We start from the raw sequence: 26,256 nt of genomic DNA on the forward strand, positions 1-26,256 counted from the left end.
TTGGATGCTGTACTAAATCAGAGCTACAAGACACTTTTGTCCTCCCCAAATCGGCAGATCACTCTCAAGAGATCAATGTTAAGATCTCCGCCATTCTGGACCAAACCCACAAGCTGTCTCAAGTGATTTCAGTGGCACTCAGTCTGGATGCTGAAAATGTGCAGGTCCCTTTACAAAGGAAGGTGGTTCCCGAGGCGTAAGGCTAGATTCAGAAAGAGGAAGGAGAATACAAGGGATCTGAGATCTAGGAACAACAGTCCTCCCAGGTCTCTACAGTGGCCACCCCTCAAATACACCAGGATCCACATGAAAGGTCCACAAAGCCACCTGGGAGACGCACGATAGTGTCTCAAAACCACTCAAACGTGACCAAGAACAGTGAAAGGACCTAGGCCTATTTGGAGGTATGAGAGCTTGACAAGGGTATTTGGTGTCTTAACCAGTCCAGCACAGAAACATTTGATGACAGCTGGGCTGGTCAGTGGTGGGAGTTTCGTCAACTCTGTTTTGGCCACAGGGCAAACTTGCAGCAATTCTCCACGTCAGAAACCGGCTTTGCCATTTTTGTTTTCTACTATGGATATCTTGGTGCCAGAAATCAGCATATTTCATCAGTCACCCTGGTCTTGTGCTCTCTGGCCTTTGGGAGGGGAGAAGTTAAGGGAGAGGCTTCAGATTTTGACTTGGTCTGAGTGGGCACAGCACCGCTGGCAAAAAGCACGAGAGTGACTGGTCGTGTCACAAGTTTCTGTGATGGTCTCATGACAACTCTGCTGCTGCTCCTACAGAAATGCCCACCACCTACCACCCAGAGGAGAAAGCTCCTGAGGTTTTTGGCCAGGAATGCCCTTGAAGCACATGAAGGTTTAAATGAGGACACGCACTCCACCAGTTCATTTCCTAACTAGGACTTGGGCATTAATGCTAGACGGGGTGCTACAAAAGACTAAAATGCACGGAGGTTTCACAAGCATGACTCTCACTTCCATAACTGGCCCAAAGACAGAATGCAATGCAGCGTTGTGTGTGAGTAAAACTCATTGTTCTCAGTGGGCTTTAAAAACGAGTACAGATTATTTGCTGTTCCCATACCAATCCAGATTTATTTTGGATCAGCAGCGACTTCAACAGGATTAATACACAGCAAAAAACACAGAGCCACAGTACCATGAACTTCTTCCTAGCCAGAATGCAAAATATAAACATCCTTTTTTTTTTTTTCCTTTAAAAACCCTGAACAAATTTAATGAAAAATTTTACCTCTTACAGTGATGGATCATGGTATGTATTAGAATTAAGGACCATGAACTTCTAATGTGAGATGGATTTGTTATAACATCCTTAATATTTTGCACACAAAATGCGTTCAAAACTAAGAATGCACTTTTTTGAATACATTTAGAAATTGTTTTATATTTTAAGATCACTCCTTTGCAAGCAGAAAAATTCCTAAAGGTCTTCTTGCATTTTACGTGACATGTATTAATGCCTGCTTCATACCGTGGCTTCTCAAATCAATTTCCTTAACTGAAAGGCCTCAAACCAACCTTGAAAAGGCAAAACACAACAAAATGCAGAAGCCACTTGTGTGTAGGAAAATACATTAAAATTCACATTGTAGCCAACAAGTCAAATTACAGTGACAATTCTCCCTATCAGATATCTGGCTCTAACATAGCCTTCCCTTTTTTCCCTTTAAATAAAATCATTCCAAAAGTTGATTTTATGAATGAGTTAGTCTGCAAAGGAAGAGAACAGCATGCGGTAAAACTGGACAGCACTGCTTCATTGGCAAAACACACAGTGTTTTATTACTGAGCATTTCCTGTTAGACTGTAAGATCACCTTCAATTCTTCACCAATTAAACTATATATGTCACAAAGCAGCAATCAAGCCGAGTTTGCCACCAATATGTTAAAGAAGAGTTGTAAGTTCAAAAGTGAAATAGGTAATAACGCAAATATTTAGCAGGCTGGAAGGGAATGAAAGTTCTGGAGGGATTTATCACCAAGCAGATAATAGTCTGTTTTGCAGAAGAACTGGAATTCTTTTAATAGAGATACATATGAGGTATTTCTGCATGTGTATTTGCAAATGCCACGTGCACGCACACAAACATGTATGTATTTTTATATATATATGCATACATGAAACCCCAAACTTGAGCTAAATTAAATTGCCCCTCTAGCTTTGTAATGCAAATGAGCCTAACAGGCTTGTGCTGTTTGTGGTTCGAGATGATTTGTGTTTCCATAGAGATGCTGACTGAACTAAAGTTTTTAAATTTTTTATATATGTAAGCCTACTTGTATCTATAGAAGTCTAAATATGGATCTGCTGTACCTCAGTATTTCCTCAGTGACTCCACTGGAACCATAATGATTTACACCAGTTAAGGCTAAGTGCAAATTTTGTGTCTTTCACTACTTTCCAATCTAAGCTCTATACCAAGTACCTGCAATGCTGAGAGTTTATTACTTCTCTCCCCACTCCTAGCTTCTTGGTAAGGAAGGGGAAGAAAAGAGAAAAAGCAGTTTCTTAGCTGCTAGTAGATAATATTTCAGGACTTCTGTAATTTATTGCCCTCTCTAAACTGCCTGGAGAAACATCTTTGCCTTCAAAAGTTCCCACTGTCAGGAAATCTGGAATTCAGGGAAAACAGTCTGTGTGATGCTAGTGATGGAAATGCCAAAACGTGTTCTGTTATGTGTCAGAAGCTTTCTCCTCTTTCCCTGTGAGCACCCACAAGCTGAAGAGCGGGGATATGCTGAGATGAGCCAGGGTGGGCCCGGGCAGCGACGGCTTCACTGCCTTCCTGCTGGGCTTGGCCATCCTCACCCTTTGGCGGAGACTAAGCTCGTCATACACTACGAGGACCCCACAAAGCTAAAGCGCCTATGTCCCCCCAGAGCCACGTTAGAGACGACCACCAGCAGAATCGACAAAAGCCAGCCAGGGTCAAAGTTTGGGCAGAGAAACCAGGCGGACCAGCTTAACTTTCTGTTTCAAATTGGCTTCACTTTATGAGGTCCAGGCACCGGTGCAAGTGGATGGAGGCCACCCAGCGTATCATCACCTGAGAGGAAAATCAGAGCTGAGCTCTGTGGGAACTCATTTCCCTGTGGTTTCAGTGATAAGTGATTTTGAAAAGCAACACACCAGAGGTCAACCTCTGCAATCGCTCTGAACCACAATCAAAACCAGCCTCTTGTGTACCTCCTGTCCGCCTGAGAAGAGGAAGGGATTTGTCTGGTGAACCAGAGGTGTCCACCAGCACACGGAGCAGAAGCTCACACCCAACCTCTCATTTTATCTTGGGAGGGCCCAGAAGGGAAGACCCAAGCGCAGCAATGCCGTACAGAGGTACCGCCAGCGAGCTCCTTGAGTAACGGCACGTCAGAGGGATGAAACCTCCCTCCTCCCCACAGGCTGACATCGTGCCTCCACACGTGACGCCATCTTGCCCTTTGAGGCCGACGGCATTTCCAAGCCCCCAGAAAAGCCTCTTTTCAAAGCAGATGAGAGTTCCTACTTCCAGCTTTTAAGAAGCCATAGGGAGGGAGACCTGCCCCAAGCCCCCCCAGACACCATTTAACACCCCCGCTGCCCTTCAGGGAGGGTCCCAGGGCACTTTCAGCCGTGTGGCTCTCCGCTCCCCCGGGGAGGCCGGAGAGCGTCCGCGTCCCCTACCTTTTGCTGCAGCGCGGGCGGCTGCGGAGCCAGCACCGGGTCGGTGATGTAGGTCTTCTTCGTGCCGGGCGGCTGGTAGAGCCCAGAAGGAGCCTGGCCCACGGTGTTACTAGCGGGATACGCTGGCTCAGCCTTCCAGGAGCTCTGTGGCACGTAGGGTGCTTCGGAGCCGTTCCTCCCCCCGTACCCCCCATAGTAGGGGTCCTGGTAGCGGCCCTGCGGAGGTGCATAGCCGTAGGCGGGCTCCGAGGGCCGGGCAGCCGGCGGGGCGTAGCCGTAGTCGGGCCCGTGGGGCTGCGAAGGGCCGTACTGCGGGGCGCCGGGCGGGCGAGCCGGCAGGGGAGCGTAGGGCTGGCCGGGCCCGAGGCTGCCGTAGTGTGCGGGCTGCGGGCCGGGCGGCTGGTAGTGCGGGCTGGGCTGCGCCGTCCTCACCTGGACGTTGAAGGCCGGGCGGCTGGGGGTGGAGGCTGTGGCGTAGGAGGCCGGCACCGGCTGCGGCTTCAGGGTGCCGACGGGAGTGACCGGGATGGGCGCCGGCTGCCCCGGGCCCTTGGCGGTGGACTTCTTGGTGGCGGTGAGGGGAGGCTGGTTGGGGATGATCATCCGCTTGTGGCCGGTGACAGGGGTGGAGACGGACGGGGTGGTGGCGGCGGAGCTGCTGGAGGTGCCGGAGCCCTAGGGAGCAAGGAGAGAGAGCCACAGCGTCAGCAGGAGGGGCCGCTCGGGCATCAGGTCGAGCAGCGAGGGGTTAAGTGGAAATGGGGTTTTACAGCAGCATCTGCGCAGCAACTCCAACTGCTTAGAGAAGCAGGAATGTACCTGGGACCACACGTTCGAAAATGGCAACAGCAACTTTTCCCTGCTCTGACAGAACAGGGATGGCGCCGCAGCAGCCGAGCAGAGCTGCCGTGCACAGTGTTTCGTCTCTCCTCGGGGTTTTCTCCTCTGCCTCCCAACAAACAAACTAAAAAGTGATAAACACAAGAAAAAGGGAGACTCGCCGGAGAATAACTAGGGGGAAAACCCATGCATTCCTGTGAAAACGAGTGTTTTGAAAAAGAGAGAAAATGAGATTACAGTCTCTACGGAGACATGAAATTCCTCGGGTCCCTAGAGCACTTGCAGGGTACTGCCCTTGATACAGGAGCTCCTTTAACAACGCAGGAGGCAGCAGAATGGGATGGCCTAAAAGCAGCTCCCAAGCTGTAAGAATTAACTTAGATCAAAGCAAAATATGGAGGTGTCCCTGTCCCTGGCTCTGCTCCTAAACACTGCTGGTTGAAAGCCTGGAGTGACCCCACAGAAGGCAAATCTTATACCTGGCTCATTAAAGGGGAGAAAGCGGGCCAGGACTCCCCAGAGCTTCAGAAGTCAGCTCCCACCACAGCAGCCATGTAACCCTGCACCGGTGCCCCACGCACAGCAGCGCTCGGGCAGCCAGGGAAGAGGTTCACAGCAAGTGCCGCAGCTTCCTGCAATTTGGCCACCAAATGAAGATTTAGTGCAGTGACACTGTCCTAATAGGCATCGTACATCCTTCTGTCTAATGTACTTGTTTGTCTGGCTTACCTCTTATTTAAATCCCACGTCCAAAACCACCAGTGTGAAAGCACGTCTTTGTTAAAGAGCGAACGACGTGAAATAGTTTCTGAAGAACACTGAAGATCACCCTTAAGTCTTTTCAATAAATCAAAGAAGAGCAAACTTGAATTCCCGGAGTTTAGGAATACGTAAAATTTCTTGCCTCTCTATTATTCTGAAAGAGTACCTGAATTTCATGCCTTCCTATACAGAGATGCATTAAAGTGAAGACATGCAGTTTCACAGTATTACTTTGCTGTTGCACTTAACACCATAGTTATATGAGGTTATACCTCATCTGAACTTCCTGCACCGGGCTTGATCTCACCTGTGATCTGCTTGATAATCTACAAGTTCACAGCAGCCCCAAGCCAGACCAGCTCAGCCCTCACCAGTGGTTGTGTTCACGCTAAGGCAGGCACGTGCCGCCTTTCCCTAAATGACCAATCTTGTATTTGTCCCCAGGTGTTCCTGCTTTATGCAGGCACCCTGACCTCTACCTGCTGCCCCATCACCCTCTCGCCGGGACCGCTGGACAGGGGAGAGAGCGGTGGGGACTTATTGGGACACCCCCCACACAAGTTCTACCCGGGCCAGAGAAATCCTCTGCCTGGTCAGCAGGTGGCGGCAATAAATTGCTGCCAAACCAACACAGGCCAGTGGCCGGAGAGGAACTTCAACCACGCATTTCTCTGGGCCTCCAAGGCTACCAAACTCACCTTCCACAGAACGTGGGAGAAAGGCAGACCGGCATTCCCCCCGCCCAATAGTTGGCAACCACCACATACGAAGAAAAGGGAGATAAGTGCAAGCCGCCCAACTTCTAGTCCGCAGCCCACAACCAAGTCTACCAAAGGAATAAGGAAGCTCTACTACCCAACTGGTAGCTCTTCCCTGGTGACGTGCAAATACATTTTTGCTGATGCATCGGTAAAGACCTTACTCCTGCAATCACACCTTCAGGGCAAATCTCCCATGAGAGTAAACCTCCCATGAGGAATCACTCTAAATGAGCGAAAAAACAGGCAAACAAGAGCACGAATCTGTTTTGAGAGATGTAAAAGATGTGTATGCAGAGGTGGGGAATAATAATAATAAGGCAGCAAACTTCTGCTGGAGAAAAAACTTCTCAATGTATTCAAACCCTGACCTGGCCAACAGATCCGTGACAAGGCAGTACATAGACAGACCGAAGAGATTTTGAAACTGAAAGCAAGGAAGAGCTGAAGCGTGTCTCAGTTGAACTGCAAGGGCAGAGACAGGTTAAGGGTCTGTAGCCCTCCATTAATTTTGCCTGATTCTTCTATTTCTGAAACACCTGACAAGGAGCAGGCATTCCTCCATCCCTGCATCAGAGCACAACTGCACCAGCACTCATTGCTAGCAAGAAAATTTGCTTTCTGTCGGAATTATTCTCCCATGTCAGCTTGGTGTTTATACCTGGGAGTGCTAGAAACTTTCCCATTTCCTCACCTATTTCAGTCTTGTAAATGACAGTAGTTTGTCCACTTACTGTAATGGGATGAAAGGTCCACAACGCGGCACTGTGTAATTACCACCAGAAAAGCATTTTTCTTTTCCCAGTGAAGAGAGAGAAGGTAGATAATGTTTTAAAGACAATGGCCTATCAGGGGGAGGGGGAAATCCCAAAGCAAAACAACATAAATGAGCCCTATTCATCACATCTTATGTTTCTGAATGCAGACTCTGGAAGCCCGTGATGACAGACCGCAAGTAAAGCTCTTGCGATGGAAGTCTATTCCATCCCAAGAACCAGGGGGCTTTAATCTTACATATAAACATCCATATAACACTTAATTTGTTGATGCCAGTCTCCTGCCTGGACTGGAATACACCTTAAGAATGAATGATAACCCCTTTCTCCCAAAAAACCCCTCACTGCCTATTGACTGCCACTCTGAAAGGCTCTGAGCAGCTCCTATGTTTGACACTACAAAGAGGATGACCTGAGAGTCTTCCCTCCTGCACCAGAGCCCTGTGAAGGAAGGTGGCAGGTTGGGGGTGCCCGGGCCAGAGACCAAGCTTTGCCATGAACTTCACAGCAAAGGCTCGAGCTAACAAGTACCGGCTGCATTGTGGCATTCAAACCACAGGCTGCCTTGAGGAGGAGGAAGTTTGCATCAGTAGGAGTCCCCAGAGGCGTCCTGCGTGACTCATTCTGAATTCCTCTGAGGGTGCTGGGCAAGTGTGTGATGAAAGCTGGGCTTTAGGGGAAGGAAGAGGGTATAAGGGTAGTTACTGTGGTGTAGTAGAGAAATGGGACAGGTAGAGGGAATTTAACACTACTGGAACACTGATGATTTATGGGGACGCACATTGGCTGTAGCTCCTGAGCAAGGGCACAGGTGAGGTATCACCATAAATCCTCTGCCCTTTTGCCTGGGAGAGAGAAGGGTAGCCACAGTCCAGCCTTCTGTATGCACTCAAATATCACCCCAGGCTTAAACCTCTAGATTATTAATGGATTAAGAAAAGACTTTATAAATGCACATGAACTATGGACAAGATTCCTGCTCTGAGGACAGGGATGTGCAGAAGGATGAGGAAAGGGTACTCAGATACCACGGGGAAGAGTGATTTCAACAGGTGTCTGGAAGGCACTAGGAAGATAGGAGGAATGGATGAGGCTATAAACATGCCAGGTAGATGGAGAGGGAATAATGAACAGAAAGCTGGAAAGGGCTATCTATGTAACTGGGTACAGTCCTAGCAAAACAGATGACTATCACAAATCTTTCATCCAAATGAGTCCAGAGAACTTCTACCAGTGCAACAAAGTAGACTCGTCCAAAAGTACATCGAAGTGACAGCCCAGAAGCATTAAAACAAGTGGAAATAGGTGAAAGAAAAAGGAGAAAGACAAAGAGTGGGTTCATAGGAGTGCAGGCATCCCTTCCTCCAGCAGCTCCTGGACAGCTCATTTCAAAACCATATTGCATTTGCAAGTGACTATCACAGCCAAGCACGCTCTCTGACATCCTATAAGGGCTGTTTTCAGAGGAAGACAGGCTTTCCTCTGCTCACCATGCACTAGATGAAACTGTCTGACACACTTTGCAAGTGCAAATTAGAACCATGCTACTTACCATCAACCCCTTCCTGCAAATTCATATTTGCAAAGAGAGAGTAAACTAGAAACCCCAGGTGCTGATAACGCAGAGTTGTTAAGAGAAACTAGAGTAGGAAGGAGTTAAATTCAGAACCTCATCTACCACAAGCATTATAATACAAAATCTTTTTTTTTAATGGGGAAAGCACAAGAGCTTTGTTTAAACACAGATGGAAGTACCTAAATGTACTGCCTCTTCTACAAATGAATTATCCAGCAGTTCAAATAAAGGTGAACTAATACTGACAAAATTAAGTAAAACTCAATCAATGTGGGAGGAAAAAACCCCCAAAACACTTCTCCTAAAAAAAGTTACCATGTGTAACCATAAGTGGAATCATTTTGCTTGGTAACTCCTGCCCCATGTTCTCAAATGCAGTGAAAGTTTATAAACATTTGCAGGAGTTTCTTGTACCAACCATCATGTGAGAAGTCTATAGTGTTGTGATAAACCTGTGCTGTCCTAGGGGTCTGACTGTCAAAGCTGCATATCTGGATTCAGAGCTACCCTGGTGGGGAAACCTGAAATCCTGAGTATCTGTGTGATTCTTCATTCTGTAGAAATTATTTACATAGATCTTGAAATTAAATGCAGTGTACACCTACAACTAAAAAGTCACCACATAGGTACTAGGGATGAAACCCGTTCTACAGAAATCAGCCTATCATTCTATACCATTTGCCAGGGTTACATTTTAAAAAGAGTACAGCATAACTATAGTCTACAGCAGGAGCATGATTCTATATGATCAGCTGGAACCCTTATGAAAAGGACTTCATTCTCCTTTTATTTTGTGCATTTGTAGTGTATTTTCTATAGAATCCCTTCAGTTATTCAGTTTCACAGACTGGATCAAAAATGCCAACACGAAGTTTATCACATTCTATTCAATTCTCCAGGCATTTTTCATAAAGGTACAGTTGAATAGCTTTAGCCCTTTAGCTGTCAAATTATCACATATAAAGATACATTACTCCAGCTCAGTGGTTTTCAACCTTTATGCTTGGCAGCCCCAAATGTTTTCCAGGAGACACAAGCTCCTTTACGGAGAGAGTTAATCTACTGACAATAAACATGTTTTTTTAAGTTACCTTTCACTGAATTCTTCTTGGTTACCTTAGGACTGATCCACAGACCCCCAGTGTTCGCAGAGCACAGGTTGAGAACCACAGCTCTAGCTGGGGCTGCCTTTTTCAAGCATTTCGGTCACTATTTACTCCAGGATAGGAATGAAACAACCCTTCTTCCTCGAAAGACAGAAACCTGGCAACCTCCGGCGGGCTGAACCCAGGATGCAGCGTTCCCAGGGGGCTGCCAGCTCACCGCGCCGGTGCAGCATCTCTCTGCCTAACTCAGCCACTCTTCTGCATGGTCCACCAGCACAAGCTGGACTGAAACATGGGGCCAGCTCAGGCATGTGCCAGCTGAAATCTTTTAATAACCCTCAGTGGTGGTGGCGGTTGGAGGCCTGGGTGAGAAAGGCGGCAAAGGGTGGAAAATTAACTTGGCTTCTCCTGACGCTGCGGATTGGCATTCACCTCGGCTAGCTGGAGGTGCTTAAAGCTCTCTCTGCAAAATGCATCTCCACGGGGTCATTTATACCATTCTAATATTGAAGCCTAAAACAGGGGAGATGAATCATCCACTGGGGGAATCTACTTCACTCCACTGACTGTAAAAGAAGCATAAAAACAGCCAAGACAAGTCACTGAATATTTAGACAGCACAAGTTAGTGGAGACAAATTCCACAATAAGCAGGTAATTTTGACGTGACTGTAAGAAGCACAGATACCTTTTCCCTGCATTAAGTGCACTGCCACTCAAGCTCAGCTACTGCTGCTCACCAAGCGGATTTCTGAGTGCCAGCAGCTCAGCCGATCAGGCAGGACCCTGCCACGCCATGCAGCCAATGCAAGACCGAGAAGCTGGTCTGCAAAGGCATTTCCAGCATACGAAGGGGGGCGACGTGGGTGGGCCGCCCTTTCCTACCTCCTTTTCCACCTCCGTGCTGAAGAGTGGCTCCCGCTGGACCTGGAGCTGCTGCCTTGCCAAGAGCAGCAGCTGGGCTGAGCCTCCCTCCTGCCTAAGGTAGCAGATCCCAGCTCCCCCTCAATTTGGGAAGGATAACCCCAGAGAAAAATCAAATATTCTGCTTTGAAACCTGGGCCTTTAGGTACCTGAAAATGTGAACGGGCATTTTACAGGGTTTCCTGATGTGCAGACACATCAAACTCCTGCTGACTTCAAATTCTGTATTTGAACAAGCTGCCTTGCTAGTGATAATGTATGGCCAGGTTCCCCTGAACATATCCTCTTTTTCTGTCTGAAATAACATCTGGGTGAAAAAGAGTAATCTGGCCTTTCATCTGGGACTTGCGGATGCCTGGAGTCCTGGTAGAGCTCCAGCTGGGTTGCTGAATGTCCAGAGATCCTGGGCAGATGCACTGCCCCATTCAGCATACCTGATGCATTTTCAATATACAGGATTTTCTGGCCTTCTTTATAATGTCCAGATAGTAGGCCAAGCACACTGAGGACACGTCAGTCCCCTCTGCACTGCTGCTATGTGGTGGACACAGCTCAGTTGCTAACACAGATTTCTTTAGGTGTCAAAATGCCCTTAGAATCCGGTCCAAAATTTTGAACTCTGGTCCAAAACCTTAAAACCCTCAGCCAAAACACGTTTATGATCAGGTGAAGCTTTTCTTTACAGTTTCATCATTCTCTCATTTCTAGTTTACAGCTGACAGGCGAGTGTCACAGAGGCATGGGCTGCGCATGGATCAGCAGCCACACTCATACTTCCCAGATGTGTTTATATGGGATTCAGATTGTTGGCTTGATCGCCAGAAGCTATCAAGATATTCGAATGGATTGCTCCTAGGCATTATACCAAAAGAAGAAGAGGAGAAATCTAATAAAGTGTTCATCTCTGGTTCTCAAATGAAGAGAATGCCTTACAGATGCCATAAAGTGTTACAAGAACACAACTGCTTCTGAGCTTTGATCTGTTTTTCAGCTGGTACTGCGGGTGGAAAAGGAGTCAACATAGTTGTTAATGTTTCTGTTCACAACCTCTTTTGTACTCCTTGTGATGGCCCAGCTTGAAACACAAGGGAGAATAGGGTGCACAAAAGAAAAGGTGATAACAAGTTGACCTCCAATATTTTATCATGGAAAACAGCCTTTCACAACTGACCTACACAGTTATAGGCACACACCTTGGTTCAGCTTTCAGTACGGGTGTCAAGTGTTTTAGGCAATCTGGGTTTCCACTTTCCAACACCCCATTAATTCCAAAGAGCCTGAACACATCTGAGAAGTTTGGTCTCCAAAACACAACAGGGAAGAATTTTGCTTTTCCTTCTCGGTTTCATATTTACTTTTTTATTTGTTTACCCCAATACTATCACTACGATGACTACTATGAGCTTTTTTATTCGGTTTTCCCTTTCTGATGACTGATCATCTGGTATTTATGAGAAGGACTACGTGAGAGACCAGTTTTGAAAGATGTGCAAACAATTGACCTAAATACTTCTAGCTCTGGTGGACAGTCAAGGGCCATAATTTTAGCTTAATTCATCGAAAGGGCTAGTTACAATTAAAACTCTCCTATTTAAGCAATTCCACTTGACCAGTTCAAATGCCGTAGCAACTTCATCTACAAGAACATTGGCTATCAGCACGAGAAATATCTTTGTCAAAAAGCTACAGAAGATGCCAGTCACAAGAAGTTAGATGTTTTCTGAATTAATCTTGGAATATTTCTGTGATTTTCCACTCTCATCACTAACACAACAAATTTGCATCCATCTGGACCTCAGGAACATGCAATGGCAGGCCCCTGCACTGGCTGAATCAGTGGCACATCAACTCAGCAATAAATTACGTAAGGAGCTGTGCACCACAGCCCTTTGGTTATATCAAAACGCAGAACTACTGAATACAATCCCCAAACTGAAGACCACAAAAAGGGTAGAGCAGTACCATGTGAACACAAGTCACTATGTGCATGGAGCAGTGAAACTGAGCTTCTTAAGGAGCACCTTCTTTAAGGCTTAGTAACGGAGGAATGTCCAAAGCATTTCCATTCAGCAAACGGGGCCCTTCTAACGGGCTGAACAAGTCTCCTTGCTTAATTTAGGCAAAATGTTGCGCTGCCTGACAATGGGGAAGCCCCCACCTCCCTATAAATAAGAACTTTGGGTAAGCAAAGTATTTTTATGACTTTTGCTATTACTAAGCTTAAAGTATCATAATTACACCATCCACAGACTTTAAAACGTTTTTTTTTTCTTCCTTTTATAACTTGCTATTTGTAATGGAAAAGAAGCTCATGTGTATGATAAATATGGGCAGGTCAGAGGGTTATACAGATTATGCCGCTATCCATGGATGTGTATCATAATTACAAAAAATGGATTAGAAAGGTATATTGGAAGATGAGTGAGGGGAAGGGATGTGCACCTGTGACTGACAGGACAAAATACACGTATTTATGAAGTCTTCTGGAGAAGCCTTCTACAACTTATATTGAAAAGTTATCCTTTTCTATTGTGTGTTGAACAATGGATTTAAGGAACAGTCCAAAAATTCTATAAAAGCTTCTCATTTCCTACTAAATTGCAAAGGAATTTCAGAGCGTTTATGGAGTATGCAAGCTTTCTTCCTTTATTAATTCTAGAGAACATTAAAAGAGTGTGCATATGCACACATAAAATAATATGAATTACATATGCACTCAGACACTACTTGGTTTACTTTGTGTTACTTGTTATTTGTTCACGATTCCATTTATTTGCCGCATTGCTTGCATTTATAACCTATTTATCTTTTCAAATTCCAAAACTCTATTAAACCAGATTTAAAAAATTATCCTACCACAGGGCATAAACATTTTCGAATGTTAGTATTGTCTCTATTTCCTGTGAAAACCATGTGGTTTTATTCTTCTCTTCCCCACATTTTAAAGCCTGCGCAAATAGTAGTACAGAAGAGCAGAAGCATCAGCGAACAATTCCGTGTTCATACAACATCTGCTTTCTTATGGTTCACTTGAGGTCCAGAACCCACTGTCATCCGCCAATATTTTTAGTGGGCTACAAAATGATTCAAGTTAGTAACTTGAGTGGTTAGCAGCAAAGAAAAACTACACAGCTTCACCAAAAAAAACCCAGCTCAACCAAAAAACCCATAAAAGACAGGCAGATGTGACAGAGAGGCTATTTTCCTATTAGGTCCAATGTACACCTTTCCAAAAGGCTGACGAGCTCCAACAACAGGTCAAATTTAACTGTTTTCCCAGATGGATCCTTCTGGGAAGTGGAGTGGAACGTTCCCTTATTTATCCGTCTGCCTGGGTTATCACCGCTGCCTGAAATACCTTAGTCTTTCCACAATATCGCAGACTCCAAGTACAACGGTGAGAAATCTATCTGATTGGAAAGGTTTTTTTCACCTGCTGTGGCTTTTTAAATTATTCTATAGGTATATAAATACATACAGCAAGATACATAAAATTTACCCACTGCAACATGTCTAGTCAAAACACCAGGGCAGTACTGTAACAAGTCAGGAAAGTGAAAAAGAGAGCATTAATTTATAGCACAAGAAAAAATGCCATCCGTACCACAGAAATACTCAAGTATAAAACAATACAGAAAGTTAGAATATTTTTAAATTAAAGTTTTAACTCAGAATAATCACTGTTTCCTCACTATTTTCCTCTCTTCATAGAGAACATATAAATTATATTAAATGTATGGTTAATAAAGTGTTTACTCAAAAGACACATTGATAAAAAATTAGAATCATAACAGTATCAGTCTAAAAAGCCTGTGTAAAGCAATGTCAAATCAATTGCCTCACTAAGCTTGGTTCTGTTGCAAATGGCATTATAAATTAATCCAGTTTTCCTAAATATGCCTTGAGGAAACAAAACCACAAATAGCCATTGTAAGTTTTGATATAAAAAAACACAAAAAACCCCAAAGAACAAAAAAAATCTTCTCTTCATTCTTAACCCAAACCCAAGATCTGTGTTTTTAACGACTGATATTGCTGAATAGGTTACATACTTAGTCCAAAAATGTCAGCTTAGTCCCACATACTAAGGCTTTCTCCTCTGCCACACTCCTCTCAGCTGAGCAGTTTCGGGGGAAAAAAAAAAAAAAAAAAGAGATTGCTAAACTCCATCAACAATGACCTAATGAGCCTGATTAAGTTATGATTTATAATTTTCCTCACTTACACTGTTCTTAGACCAAAATAGCATCCCAGGACATTCGCTCCATTGCTGCTGATTGGGTTAAGGTTATCACAGTCACACTGAGAATCAGGATATTCTTCAATACTTCTTGCTGCCTGAGTTACATTTTTTAAGAAGTGCCTTATATCAAGCCAGATGCTGATCTCAGTGACACTGGTGCCAGCTTAAGCACGTCTGTTGACTCCAGCAGATTTACTCCAAATACGCTGGCTGTTGCCGATCAGGATTTGGCCTACTACTGCCTCTCAATCTGTAGGGTTTTTCTCCCCACAGGGAACACAGTGGAGGTTTCTATGAAAACTGTAACGAATCCTACAGATCTAACCTCCTCCAGGTCATAACCGTCTAGCTTCGCTTCAAACTCAACATGTAACGAGATCTTGGCAATTCATACTGCTGCAACCTGAACGAAACCAAATGAAATTCATAATCGAGGCTAAATATAGCCTGCATTGGACTAAACCTCAGCACCTCCAAGCACCCAGCTCAGCACATAACGGCAGCAGCATCAACCAGTCCAGCTCTCAGGCCAGCTGTGCACCCTGACCTGTGCACCCATCCACAAATGCTTTTGCATTAGGAATTAAAAACAAGCGTGCTAATTCAAAACAAACAGACATATCCTCCCTCTCTCCTCACTTCTTTCCTTGCGGTGGATGTATAAATGCATAGTGATGGCTACTGGGATTTATAGCCTAACTGATTTTGACATTTTTAACTTCAGAATTTGAAACAGTGACTTTCTAGCCCCGGGGCAGGAGTGCTAAATGCTAAAAACTTTGGGACTAGGGAGTATTAATTTAGTCCTTCTGAGCAGCTTGGCTTCAACAATGGTCTAACAAGGGCTCAACGCTCTCCAAAACTCAGCAGTGGACGCCCAAAAACTGCAAGGAATTTTGGATCCAAAACGGAGTTTCATGGCTTTCATTCTTGTTTGTCACTGGTCAAATTAAGCTCCAAACCTGAACTTGAGGGGAGTCGGGAGAATTCAGGTCTGGGTGTGAATTTACGGCAGGATTAAATCATATTTCATTTCTAGCTTGCAATGCATCTTTTTTTTTTTTTTTTTTTGCGGTTCATGACGTATTTGTATATTAAGAAAAAAAATTATGCACAGAGCAAGCGTCCTGGCATGACAAGTCATCAATAAATCTCTTTTCCATAACAACCCACAAGAATTCACTGCAGGACCCAATTGTTAAAACACAAAGCAATGACATTCTATAAGCTTTCAGAAGTATCATTCTAGCCCTTGTGGACTCGCTGAATTCTCTAAATGAGTCACTGGCCTCTCAACGGAATTGTCAAAACTTAGGTTAAGCCAGGTTAATTCCCTCCCCTCTTTAATTTAGAAGTCCAGCTGCAGCGTGTGGCTTTCCAGTGAAAAGATCTAAATGCAGACCCCATTCACCCCAAACAGGAAATCTCGTGGGGCCCAAAGCTCACCTTTTCCTAAAAGCTAGAGATAAGCCACACTAACGGGAAAAAATGTGTTTTCCAAAGCCTCATGGGCCATGTGATGTAAAAATCAATACTCCTCTCACATGGCACGAATCATTTTCTGCTGAAGGCCAAAGGACCATAGTTCAAGCTACTATGGTTGGGGAGGGGGAAAGGGCAGCTGTAAGAGGTGGGGGATGAGGAGAGCAGACACTGTAACCAGAGCAGGGACAAGGGAGACGCCAAAAACGATCCTTCTGACCAAAGCAAGCGAGCAGACGTGGCATCTGGGGTTGGGCTCAGGGCTTCAGCTAGGTGGGACACGGAGAGGACACCCCCTCTGCCCTGCACGCTCTCCTTAGCGGGAGGTGAGATGATGGGTACTCATTCTTTCTGTCCGAGGCTACTTGTGACAACTACAGCTTGCAGCACAGCATCCTACTTCAGCTACGTTACCTCTAACTAAGCGCACAGCATCAGCTACACTGGAACCCCAAAAAGAAAGGTTTTGCTGGGCAGACGCAGCATATCATACTCTTCATAAAGGGATAAACCATGCTGAAAGCAGCTCAAGTGTTTGCACCCTCACCCCTACTCTGCCAGAAGGTCATTTGAAAACATCACTGTCTAGTTTGTTAGAAAAACCCCTACATTTCCAGGCTAAATATTCCATGTCCAGTTTGTCCTTATGAACGAGTACAACAAGCAAAAATCACAGCAGATCATGCCATTGATTTCAGTGGTCTATACATATTTGGCTGAAACCGGTAAACTCTCTTTAACCTTCCAACAGCACCACAGTTTTCATCAGTGAGAATATATCCTAAGGAGGAAAGGTTTTGCCTCAGCTGTAATTCTTTTTTTAATAATAAAAGAAAAACCTACCAGCAATTTTCTTCATTAAAGGAAAAGATGGAAATGGATAAAAGGAAAAAAAAAGGAAAAAAGGAAAAAAGGAAAAGAAAATAAATTGTTTATTCTACTACCACTGCAGAGAAATATTTAACTGAGGATTTTGGACTTCATTAAAATAAAGTAGTTTCTAAGATTGAAGAAAAAGCTTAAAACATGATAAAAGCTAAACAGCCTGATGGAAAACTAAGAAGAAACTGAAGTAAGTTTTTTTTTAAGAGAAAATACAAATTATTTTAAACTGATCCCATGATATTTTTAACAGCTGGAATTGATAATGCTGAACTCAGCCATAATTCTACTATATTTAGTTTTGTATCTATCAAAGTCCACACGACTTTTCCATGAGACAGACAGATAGATATATAGGCTGATAGACAGATGGATAGATACATAAAAAGAAAAAGGAAAAATATCATTAGGAAAGGGAACATTTTCTTGTCTGTTCTTTCAGTATGATTTTTTTTTTCATTTCAATTTCTACCTTATTTCCTATAAGTAGAAACAGATTTTTCTCTCTTTCAAAAAATTCTTAAACAGAAAACCTCCTTTGACAGTTTCAGCAGCAGATTAATCACTTTTGCAACCCACAAAAAAAAAGTTTTCTGGAAAGCATAACTGTCTGTAAATGTAAATGTCAGAATTACTCTCTCTTATGCTAAGACGCCTACACATTCTCTCACTTCCATGACTCAGCACCAGATAAAAGCTTGCGAGATAATAAGCAGCAAACTTTCCTTTAGAACAATAAAAATGGTTAAAAAACAACTCTTGCTCCCCACGCCCCCCAAAATAAAAAGAAATCCCCATGGTGTTAAACAAAATACTGCCAATGGATTCCCCTCTCACTGGAATAAAATACAAATATCCCAAGGACTTCAGAGAGGAGAGGGACCAGGCTCGAGTAGCATCAAAATCAAAACACATGCTAACATGAGAGGCTTTTCTTTTTCTCCAAATGAGCAAGAATGGGTCTGTTTCAACAAAGAGGAATTTTATTACTGTTCATCCCCTGCCTTGCTCTAATTTGGTAGACAAATTAGTTGAAATTTTGCTCACCTATAATGAAAATTTCCAGGCACTCTAAGGCAACGCACTCATGCCAAAAATCACAGAAACCTGTGGGGAAGGGAGGGGAATTTCAGTGGGACTTTCCCTCCTGCACTGTGGTCGTTGTCTGACTTGAGCTCATTAGAGCCAGAGTAACTTCTCCTTTCAGCAAACCAGGTCAGTGGCAGACCGTTCAGACCAAAATATGACTCTTATTTTGGACAAATCTTCCAAAAAAAAGCTGAAAAGGAGGGGCTCAGACCTCAGCTAGGCTCTTCTGATAACCCTGAAATGAACAGGCATGGTCTTGACACTGAAACATTGCTCGTCAGCTCGCGAATGCTGGTGGAACAGAACAGCCACCTCCTCTTCATACACCCTTGTCAGCCCCAGCATGCAGGTTAAGTAAACGAAGTCTGGTAATTAAGAGAGGGCTGATTATTCACTTATTAAGCAGAGATGCCGTGGACCTGAGAAGGAAAGGGATGACTTCCCAAGCCCTGGTACAGTCCGGAGCCCCCCTTGCTGAGTGATGGACATTTCTGTGAAGAGCTTCCATCACCTCATGTGCTGAGTGGGTCACCATGAGTCCGTGTCCCTTGGAGGCAGCTCACTCTACCAGGAGCTGAAAATTATTTAGTAAGTAAAGCAGCAAAATGCTGCTCATGCCTGTCACCTCTGGAGGAAGCAGAGTCCAGCCAAAGAGTACTGCAGTCCCTCCTGAACATGCTGCTGCTGGTGGCTTTTACATTTTTTACGGTGGAAATTGTAAATTAATGGTATTAGCCGTTAAAGTCGAAATTTAAAGGAAAGCCCCAGGGTAAGGCATCCCGGGCCACGGGTGCGGGACTTCTTGTCAGAGGGATGCTTTGAACTGAGCCAGAGGTAGAATCAAACCCTTCAAAATACCTTCATTAATAAAGCGCACCTGCTCCGGCAGGAGGCTGGCGAGCAGAGCCGACATCTCAGCGTGGTGCTGGTGGGGCCGCGGCTGGAGCACACGTGTGTCCCAGACAGACCGTGGAGTGGGCAGGAGCATCCCCATCCCTGCGTCGGGAGCACTGAGCAAACGCAGCAGCGTTCAGATGCTCCAGCTCAGCTGGCTGCCAGGAGGGTGAAGCATTGCCACTGACCAATTCAGTGCCCCTCATCTTTACAGAGCAATGTCTTGAAATTTTGGGCAGGGTCCCCTTAGCGCTGGATACGTCCCAAAGAGAGAGACCAGGGCTGGGAGAGGCGTGGGGAGAGGGTTCCCATGCACCCAAACACCGTCCCTTTTCCCCAGCGTTCCCAAGGAGGAGACCTGTAAGCTCTAGATGACAATTTGCAGGCCCAGAAAATGACAGCACTGGCCCGTTTGCATTCGTGTCTCAAAACTATGCTCTTTATCTCACAAATAACAGATCTCTGCATCCAAATACGACTCAAAGCAGGTGTAGCTCCAGTCGTTTCTGTGTAGCCACATCTGCTCACACTCCAGGGCTAAGGCCAAACTATTTATTGCTACTTAAAATTTATTGCATTTTTAGTCCTCCATCCCGAAACCGCTTTTGTTCAAAAATTCCTTTTAAATGCTTCTATGCTGACTGGATAAATCAAACCTGACAATTAAAATGGTAAATTGTTCAGAACCTCAGAGTTTCCACCTGAGGATCTCCAAATAGTTTTGGAACTTAAATACACGTAATCACTCCCATGCCTCTTGCAAAAAGGAAAAAAAAAAAAAAAGCATCTTTTTTAATTCTCTTTTCACAGATGAAAAACTGAAGTCCTGGGAGCCCAAAAGGGCCCGCTAGGAAGCCGCTTGCCCCAAAGACTGCTCATCCAGTAAATCAGAGGCAGGGCTGGGAAGGGAAGCCAGGAGTTTCAGCAACTCTCAGTCCTCTTGTTCTCACCACTTCATCAAACAACAGGCACAGATATGTGATCATGCAGTTGTCAGTGTTTTCCCTCAAGGGGGCTGGACAGAAGATGCTGAAAGCATTTGATCCACATGGTATTAAATGCTAGCACTGAACATTATTGTTCAATGATGAAAATTCAGACATAAATAACTGGCTTGTTTTGAATGAGTAAAAGGATGTCTGTGTTTGCAGGAAACTCACAAGAGGGAGTAAAGAACCAGGGTGTTCCTCTTCTTTTATTATTACTCTTTTTATTTCTTTTGTAGTGGTGTCTGGAAATAAACCATCAGACAGAGGAGCTGCTCCCGCACTGCTGTGGCAGATGGCAAGCAGGGCTCGAGACTGGGGCTCTGCTTCAGCAGGGCTGCGTGGGGAATTCTGCAGCGGGAGGAAACAAGGCAAAATGTGCAGGCTGCCGTCTGCATTCAGATAAAGCGCTGTCTGTTGCTAGCAGCACAAGTTGTTCTGAAAACAAGAGTCAATCATCTGTAGCCTTATTTCTGTACATTTCCTGCAGGGGTCTCATGAAATAAATGAGAATAAATGTAAGGGCGAGAGTTCCTATTAGGAGCAGCCTCGTCAGCATCACCCAGCCAAGCATTTACGTCATCAGCATGCTAATTTAATCAGACCTGAGCAGTGATGCTATAAATGGATTACCATCCCAGCTAGTGTGGTTACCGAGGTAACTCAGCCCTTTGTGCCACAGATACAATCGGCTTAATGATAATAAAAACCTCAGCACAAATGAAACAGAAGGAAAAGCCTGACAGGGCTGATGCATACACGACCCTTTCTCTCCTCTTCCCCCTCCCCTTCCCCAACCTCAGCCGCTTACTGCAATAAAATTAAGTGCTGCTGTGATCTGTATGCACAGCATTCCCATAGGGAACACGCAAGTAAATAGAACCCACGGAAATAATTAATACAGGCCAACAACTAATGCCGTCAGCACTACTTAGTCATTCCACCAACCCTGAATGGGAGAGGGACACACAGACAGAAATGCCACACGGGCAGGGCAGACTCCAAAATGCCTGCAAAGGGCTTCAGAGAAGTAGTTGCTCACCCCCATGCAGCCTTAATTATACCAACGGAGTGCTTCAGCCAAGAGCTGACTGCAACAGTGAGTTTAGTCACTGCCTACCCCTGCCAGGAGGGAGGCATTTCCACATCATCTCCTGCTCATCCGAAACTGGAGGTGACCTGACAGCGGGCAGCCCGAAGGCCAGGGAGAAACTCAAGTGCAACGTCACCAACCCAGAAGCGGAGGTGACTTGGTCCTTTGCAGGGAGGGCTAAAATGGGCTCTGGGCTTTCCTGCCTTCCGACAGCTCTGCAAAACCAGCAGCCTACTCACCTCCCAGCTTAGCCTGGGAAAGGACATCCCGTGCAAAGAGCTAGTCTTGATGGGCTAAAAGGGAGTGATATCCCTGCCTTAAAAAGGACAGAAGATCATACTCTCCAGCTCCTCTAGCTCTTTGCCCGATTCAGCACAAAGCTCCCTGTGGATGCTGAATGCCACACATTTTCCTATTCAGATGCCAAAGACCAAATTTCCCATAGCTTTCAAGATCTGATTTTCTCTTCCTCCCACCCAAAATCTCAGCAACTATGAGCTCAAACACCAGCATCTAAGTGCCCAGCTGCCAGAGCAGTTCAGGCGTTTCACGTGCCCTTACTGCAAGTCACCACCTCCTCACCTACCGATGCTTCATCTGCAAACACCAAACACTACGACCGCATCAGGAGCAGGAGCGCATACTGTAACCTCAGGCTTATCAGGCTCCTGGTGGGCAGTGCTCCAGTCCAGGCAGAATCTTAAGGAATTAGCATGAGACCAATAACTTTTGATGGATTCACCAGGAGTGCAATGAACTCTCCATTGCCTGTCACATAAACACATGCATCAGTCTTGTTGCTTTGTAAATGCCAAAACACAGCTCACGTAGCCTTTGGGAAAAATCCAGAGAGACTTCCCAACATTTAAAACTGGACACGTACAGAAATGGCTGTGCCCTTGCCTTCATTTCACACATCAAAGCTCTGTGTATGTTGGTGGTGGGATTGCGTGAGGGCAGCTCATTCCACCTATGGGAGACCACCTCAGCAAGCCAACCCAGCACTTTTTCACTGAGCAGAGGTACCCATGCATTTGGACCCAAAACAAGCATTAGTGAGATCAGCTCTTCCAGAAGGGAAAGCCCTTTCTGAAGTGGCGGAACACCAGCAAAGCCAAAGCTGCTTCTGTGCACTGTTGCATGTCCCTGCAATGAGCAATAATAGCAGATCTGTCTATAGAATAGACGCATTCAGACTCATCTCTTGGGAAATCTCACTAAATACTTTCTCACTCCTCCACCATGCAGAAGAGCACCAGTCCTCCCGGGAAATTTATTACACACTTCTAGAGAAATAGTTAAATAGTTCCTTTAGGAGCCCTTTTAGATCAGATTACAGGAGTACACTTTTCCCTGGAAGGGAGAGAATCCTATGCAAAGGACACCAAATTACTATGAAAAGTTACGCTCTTGGCTGGAAACACCTGACTGGCTGAAAGCACAGAGTTGTGTGTCCTGATTTAACTATGCCCCCACAGCAGCCAGGCAGGTGAGCCGTGAATAACCCCAGGAAAGGAGGTTGGGGGGAATAAAAATCCTCAAACCAAAAGGCAGACGGCAGAGTGCCAGAACGCACAGCTCTGGAAGTGGCGCGACTGTTGATGTGAAAAGGAAGCCATCACCTTTGCTTCAATTTAAAAGTCATTGTGACAGCTTGAGAGATTTTAACATTTAAGCGACACAGTGACAGCTTGATCCAGTCCAACAATTGCAATTCGCAGACATGTCTAAACACAAACTCTGCTTCCCTGGGCGCAAAGCAGCTGCTCACTTGGGAAAGGCACGTATGAAAAGTGGGGATGTAATGTTAGAAATGCTCCTCCAGGATGGTCACTCGGCCAGTTATTCTGCATATACTGTGCTTGTGAGACCGGACTGGGGCTCTCTCCATCCTTGTGGCACAGAAAGGATCTAGGCAAAGACTGATGGATGGAAAGAAAAGGAGAAGAATTGGCATCAATGTGAAGTGTTCCATTAATTTCAGTGGGAGCTACAGGTGTGCAGCACTTCAGAGAAAGCCCTTAAATAGCTTTGCTGCCACAATCAAGTGAAAACTGAACTATGCAGCCTCTCTTTTTCCCCTTAGACCTTGCTCCTCCTGCCAGCCAGGCGGGCCCTAAGGTGCTTACAGTGATGCAGGGCAATGCAGAACAGCCCTATCCAACTGCAGGTGTCCCAGCCACATTAAAAAGAGAATTAGGTGTTCATTAAAATTTACAGTATACTTCTAACCTCTTTCTAGTTAGGTGCTTGTTCTCTTGGCCATGAAGTTATACCTAATGGTATGCTGGGCCTAATAATGGCTCTTTTGTTTTTTTTTTTTTTCACCTGCCCAATGTCCGGCTTATACAATTTAGTGCTGTGGAATGATGCCAGAGTAACAACCCCAGGCACCAATGTCTTCCTCGGCAGATGCAGAACAGCCAGTGCTGGCATTTCTTTCCCCAAGGTGGCTCCTTTCAGGTCCCTATAGCATATCTGGGAAGGATTGCTCTGAGCCTCTCTGGAGATGACTTCTGAATGCAGTAGGATTTCTGGCCATTTGCAAGTGGCTCCTAATCCTGGGCACCAGTTAAATCAATGAACAAAAACGAAATACTGGAGAATTTGTCCATGAAAAAAGAGTCATTAGGCCAAATACTTATTTCACCCCTTACAACTGTAATGGTAAAGTGCTACTGTGCCCCTTCCTGCTGCCCAAAGGCCTTGTCATCCACAGGCAACATCACAAGAATGATTTTGTTATTGTCATTAAAAACATTTGGAACTGTCATTTTCAGTGACCCACAAAGGTAAAGCAGCACAACACATGCCTGCCAACAGTCATCACTCCACATATAGTCTAATGCTTTTAAAAACAAGTCAGCTCTCTGTAACCAAGCTTATTTCACAGTTTCAGGTTGTCTTAAAACCAAATAAATAAATAAAAAGCTGAAATATTTTTGCAGCTGTTGAGCTTCCTGAAGGCATATTATATACTTAAGAAACATTAAGACATGACCATCATGAACAGAGAAACCAGTGGCTACAGAGCTCGCCGCCTTTGGAACATCCGCTCTGATTTGCAAGTCCCTTGGATTGCAAAGGAAGCCAGAAAATGAAACCTTCGGTAATGGCTCATTTCCAAGCCTTTATGGACAGATCAGCGGCAGGGCACCGAATTATTCTTAGAGAGAAAGCAGGGCATCCTCAGCTGTTCCCTGTGCACAAAAGCAGTCAATTACCGCAAGGCAGCCGTGGACTTGTAGGTCTCAGATTTTTCAGGGGAGACGACGCGCTGCCCCTGCCTGAACACACCTGAGACTTCAGGTCCCTCGGGGAATGGGAGCTGGTCAGAGGAAACCCCCTGATGATGTAGTATGGCCTCACTTTTCTTAAGCAAATCTTACAGGTTGAAAGGGACCTCAGGACCATCAGTTCAGTCTGGTCCTCTCCCTTAAGGTAGGACTGACCCTGCCTAAACTGTTCCTGACAGATGTTTGCACAACCTGACCTAAAGCCCCTCCAGTAATCGAGGACCTAACATTTCTCCATGCCACCTTTTTCTGCAGTTACCTATCGCTCCTATAGCAATTTTACCCTAATGGCTAATCTAAATCTCTTCAGCTGGATTTTACATCCCAGACAGTGTGCTTTCCAAAGTAGATGTGCAGAACCTTTCATTCCCCTTTTCTTTGCAGCTGGAAGCAGACAGACCCTGAACAATTAGGAGGCAAGAACACCCACAGGGAAGAGGTTATTTACATAAACAGGATCACAATGTGTGTGTGTTTATGTATTTATTACTTACAAAAAAATACCGCAATCTCTTTTCTTTTCTAATTAAAACACCCAGTTTGCCCTGCTGCACAATTGCTAAGCAGATTTAAAATGGGGACTTCAGTAGCTATTTTATGGCTAATCAAATGAGTAAATATAATGATCTGCTCCAATTCCCATTCTGATTACACAGCGTAGCTATTTCATTCCCTCAATAAGATCCTTGCACCCTAAAAGAATAGTTTAACAAGCTTAAGTGCAGAATGTTAGGCTCAATTTCTCTAAAGGGTAATAGAGTGGGAGTGTCTGTATAATTAGCTTTGTTGGGCTCCCTCCCTCACTTTACAATACTTTCTATACAGAGCTTTCACTGTCTCTACAGGTCCCCATGTTAAAGCAGCAAAATAATGCAGAGCACATTAGATCCGTACTGGTTGCGCAGAGGAGTTTTTGGAAGACAGAAAAAGAGCTGGAGAAGTGCTAGTTATTTCAGCCCAAAAGGGCTCAAGTTTTAATTTAACAAAGCAATAAAAGCACACATGTTCATGTACATATCTTATTCATCTCTAATGTATTGAACTCTTAGATGTTTCTAAAAGTTAAGATCCACCAGACTACTAACACACTGATCAAATCATAGTATAAATCACTAAAGTGCACTCAACATTTTCTTCTCTGCATAGGACTTGAAATTAAATTAACAGCACACAATCTATAATGCAAACATTTGGAAGGCTCTGATGCTGAATTCCCTTATAGAAAATAAAAGTATTTGATATACTGATTTTTCACTATAAGAAACATTTTTTTACATAAGCTGGCAAAACCATAATATTTTGTGCTTGCAGAAGCATTTTCAGCTGAAGATCTGAAAATCCTTTCTAAAGTCAGACAGCCAGGTGCGATATGTGATTATTACCATCTCTGTTTTACAGATGGGAAACTTAATGCTAGAAGAGTTCAAAGTCTTACTGAAAATACATGGGACATGTCAGAGATCTGGGAGGAAAGAGAAAACAGCAGATCCCGTTTGGTTCCAAAGTACCATGGCTGCATCAGACCTCTCCCAAACCAGTCACCTTGTATCTCTCCTATCGCCTATCGCTTTGTATTTGCGAGCATCAAAGTGCCCATGGATACTGTCTTCAGAAACTATCGTGCAAAAACCTTGGCAAAGAGGTCAAAATCTAGTCAAATTGTTTAATCCTGCAATGACTGAAAAAAAGAAAAATTTTGAAAAAACAGGGCACTAGGCAAGTTACTCTGAAAGGAAAGTCCCGCAGCCGAATCACAGGCTTCACCTCTAACAAAACAAAATCCACAGTTAATCCATTGCTTCAGAGTAAGTCAATAGCAAATAACAAAGGCAGTAACACAGGTCCAGGAGCCACTTCCA

At 44.7% G+C, this 26,256-nt stretch overlaps 1 protein-coding gene across 10 annotated transcripts in view; it reads right to left on the minus strand.

Moving 5' to 3' along the window:
* The window catches only part of LPP (LIM domain containing preferred translocation partner in lipoma), a 353,044-nt gene that overhangs the window by 128,826 nt on the left and 197,962 nt on the right, over positions 1-26,256 (minus strand). For all 10 annotated transcript variants that reach the window (XM_069792426.1, XM_069792421.1, XM_069792425.1 and 7 more), the window contains one exon: positions 3,692-4,366. In XM_069792426.1, coding sequence (XP_069648527.1) covers positions 3,692-4,366 — 675 coding nt within the window. The remainder of the gene's footprint in view (positions 1-3,691; positions 4,367-26,256) is intronic.

Source organism: Haliaeetus albicilla, chromosome 9, assembly GCF_947461875.1.
Source record: "Haliaeetus albicilla chromosome 9, bHalAlb1.1, whole genome shotgun sequence".
NCBI lineage: Eukaryota > Metazoa > Chordata > Aves > Accipitriformes > Accipitridae > Haliaeetus > Haliaeetus albicilla.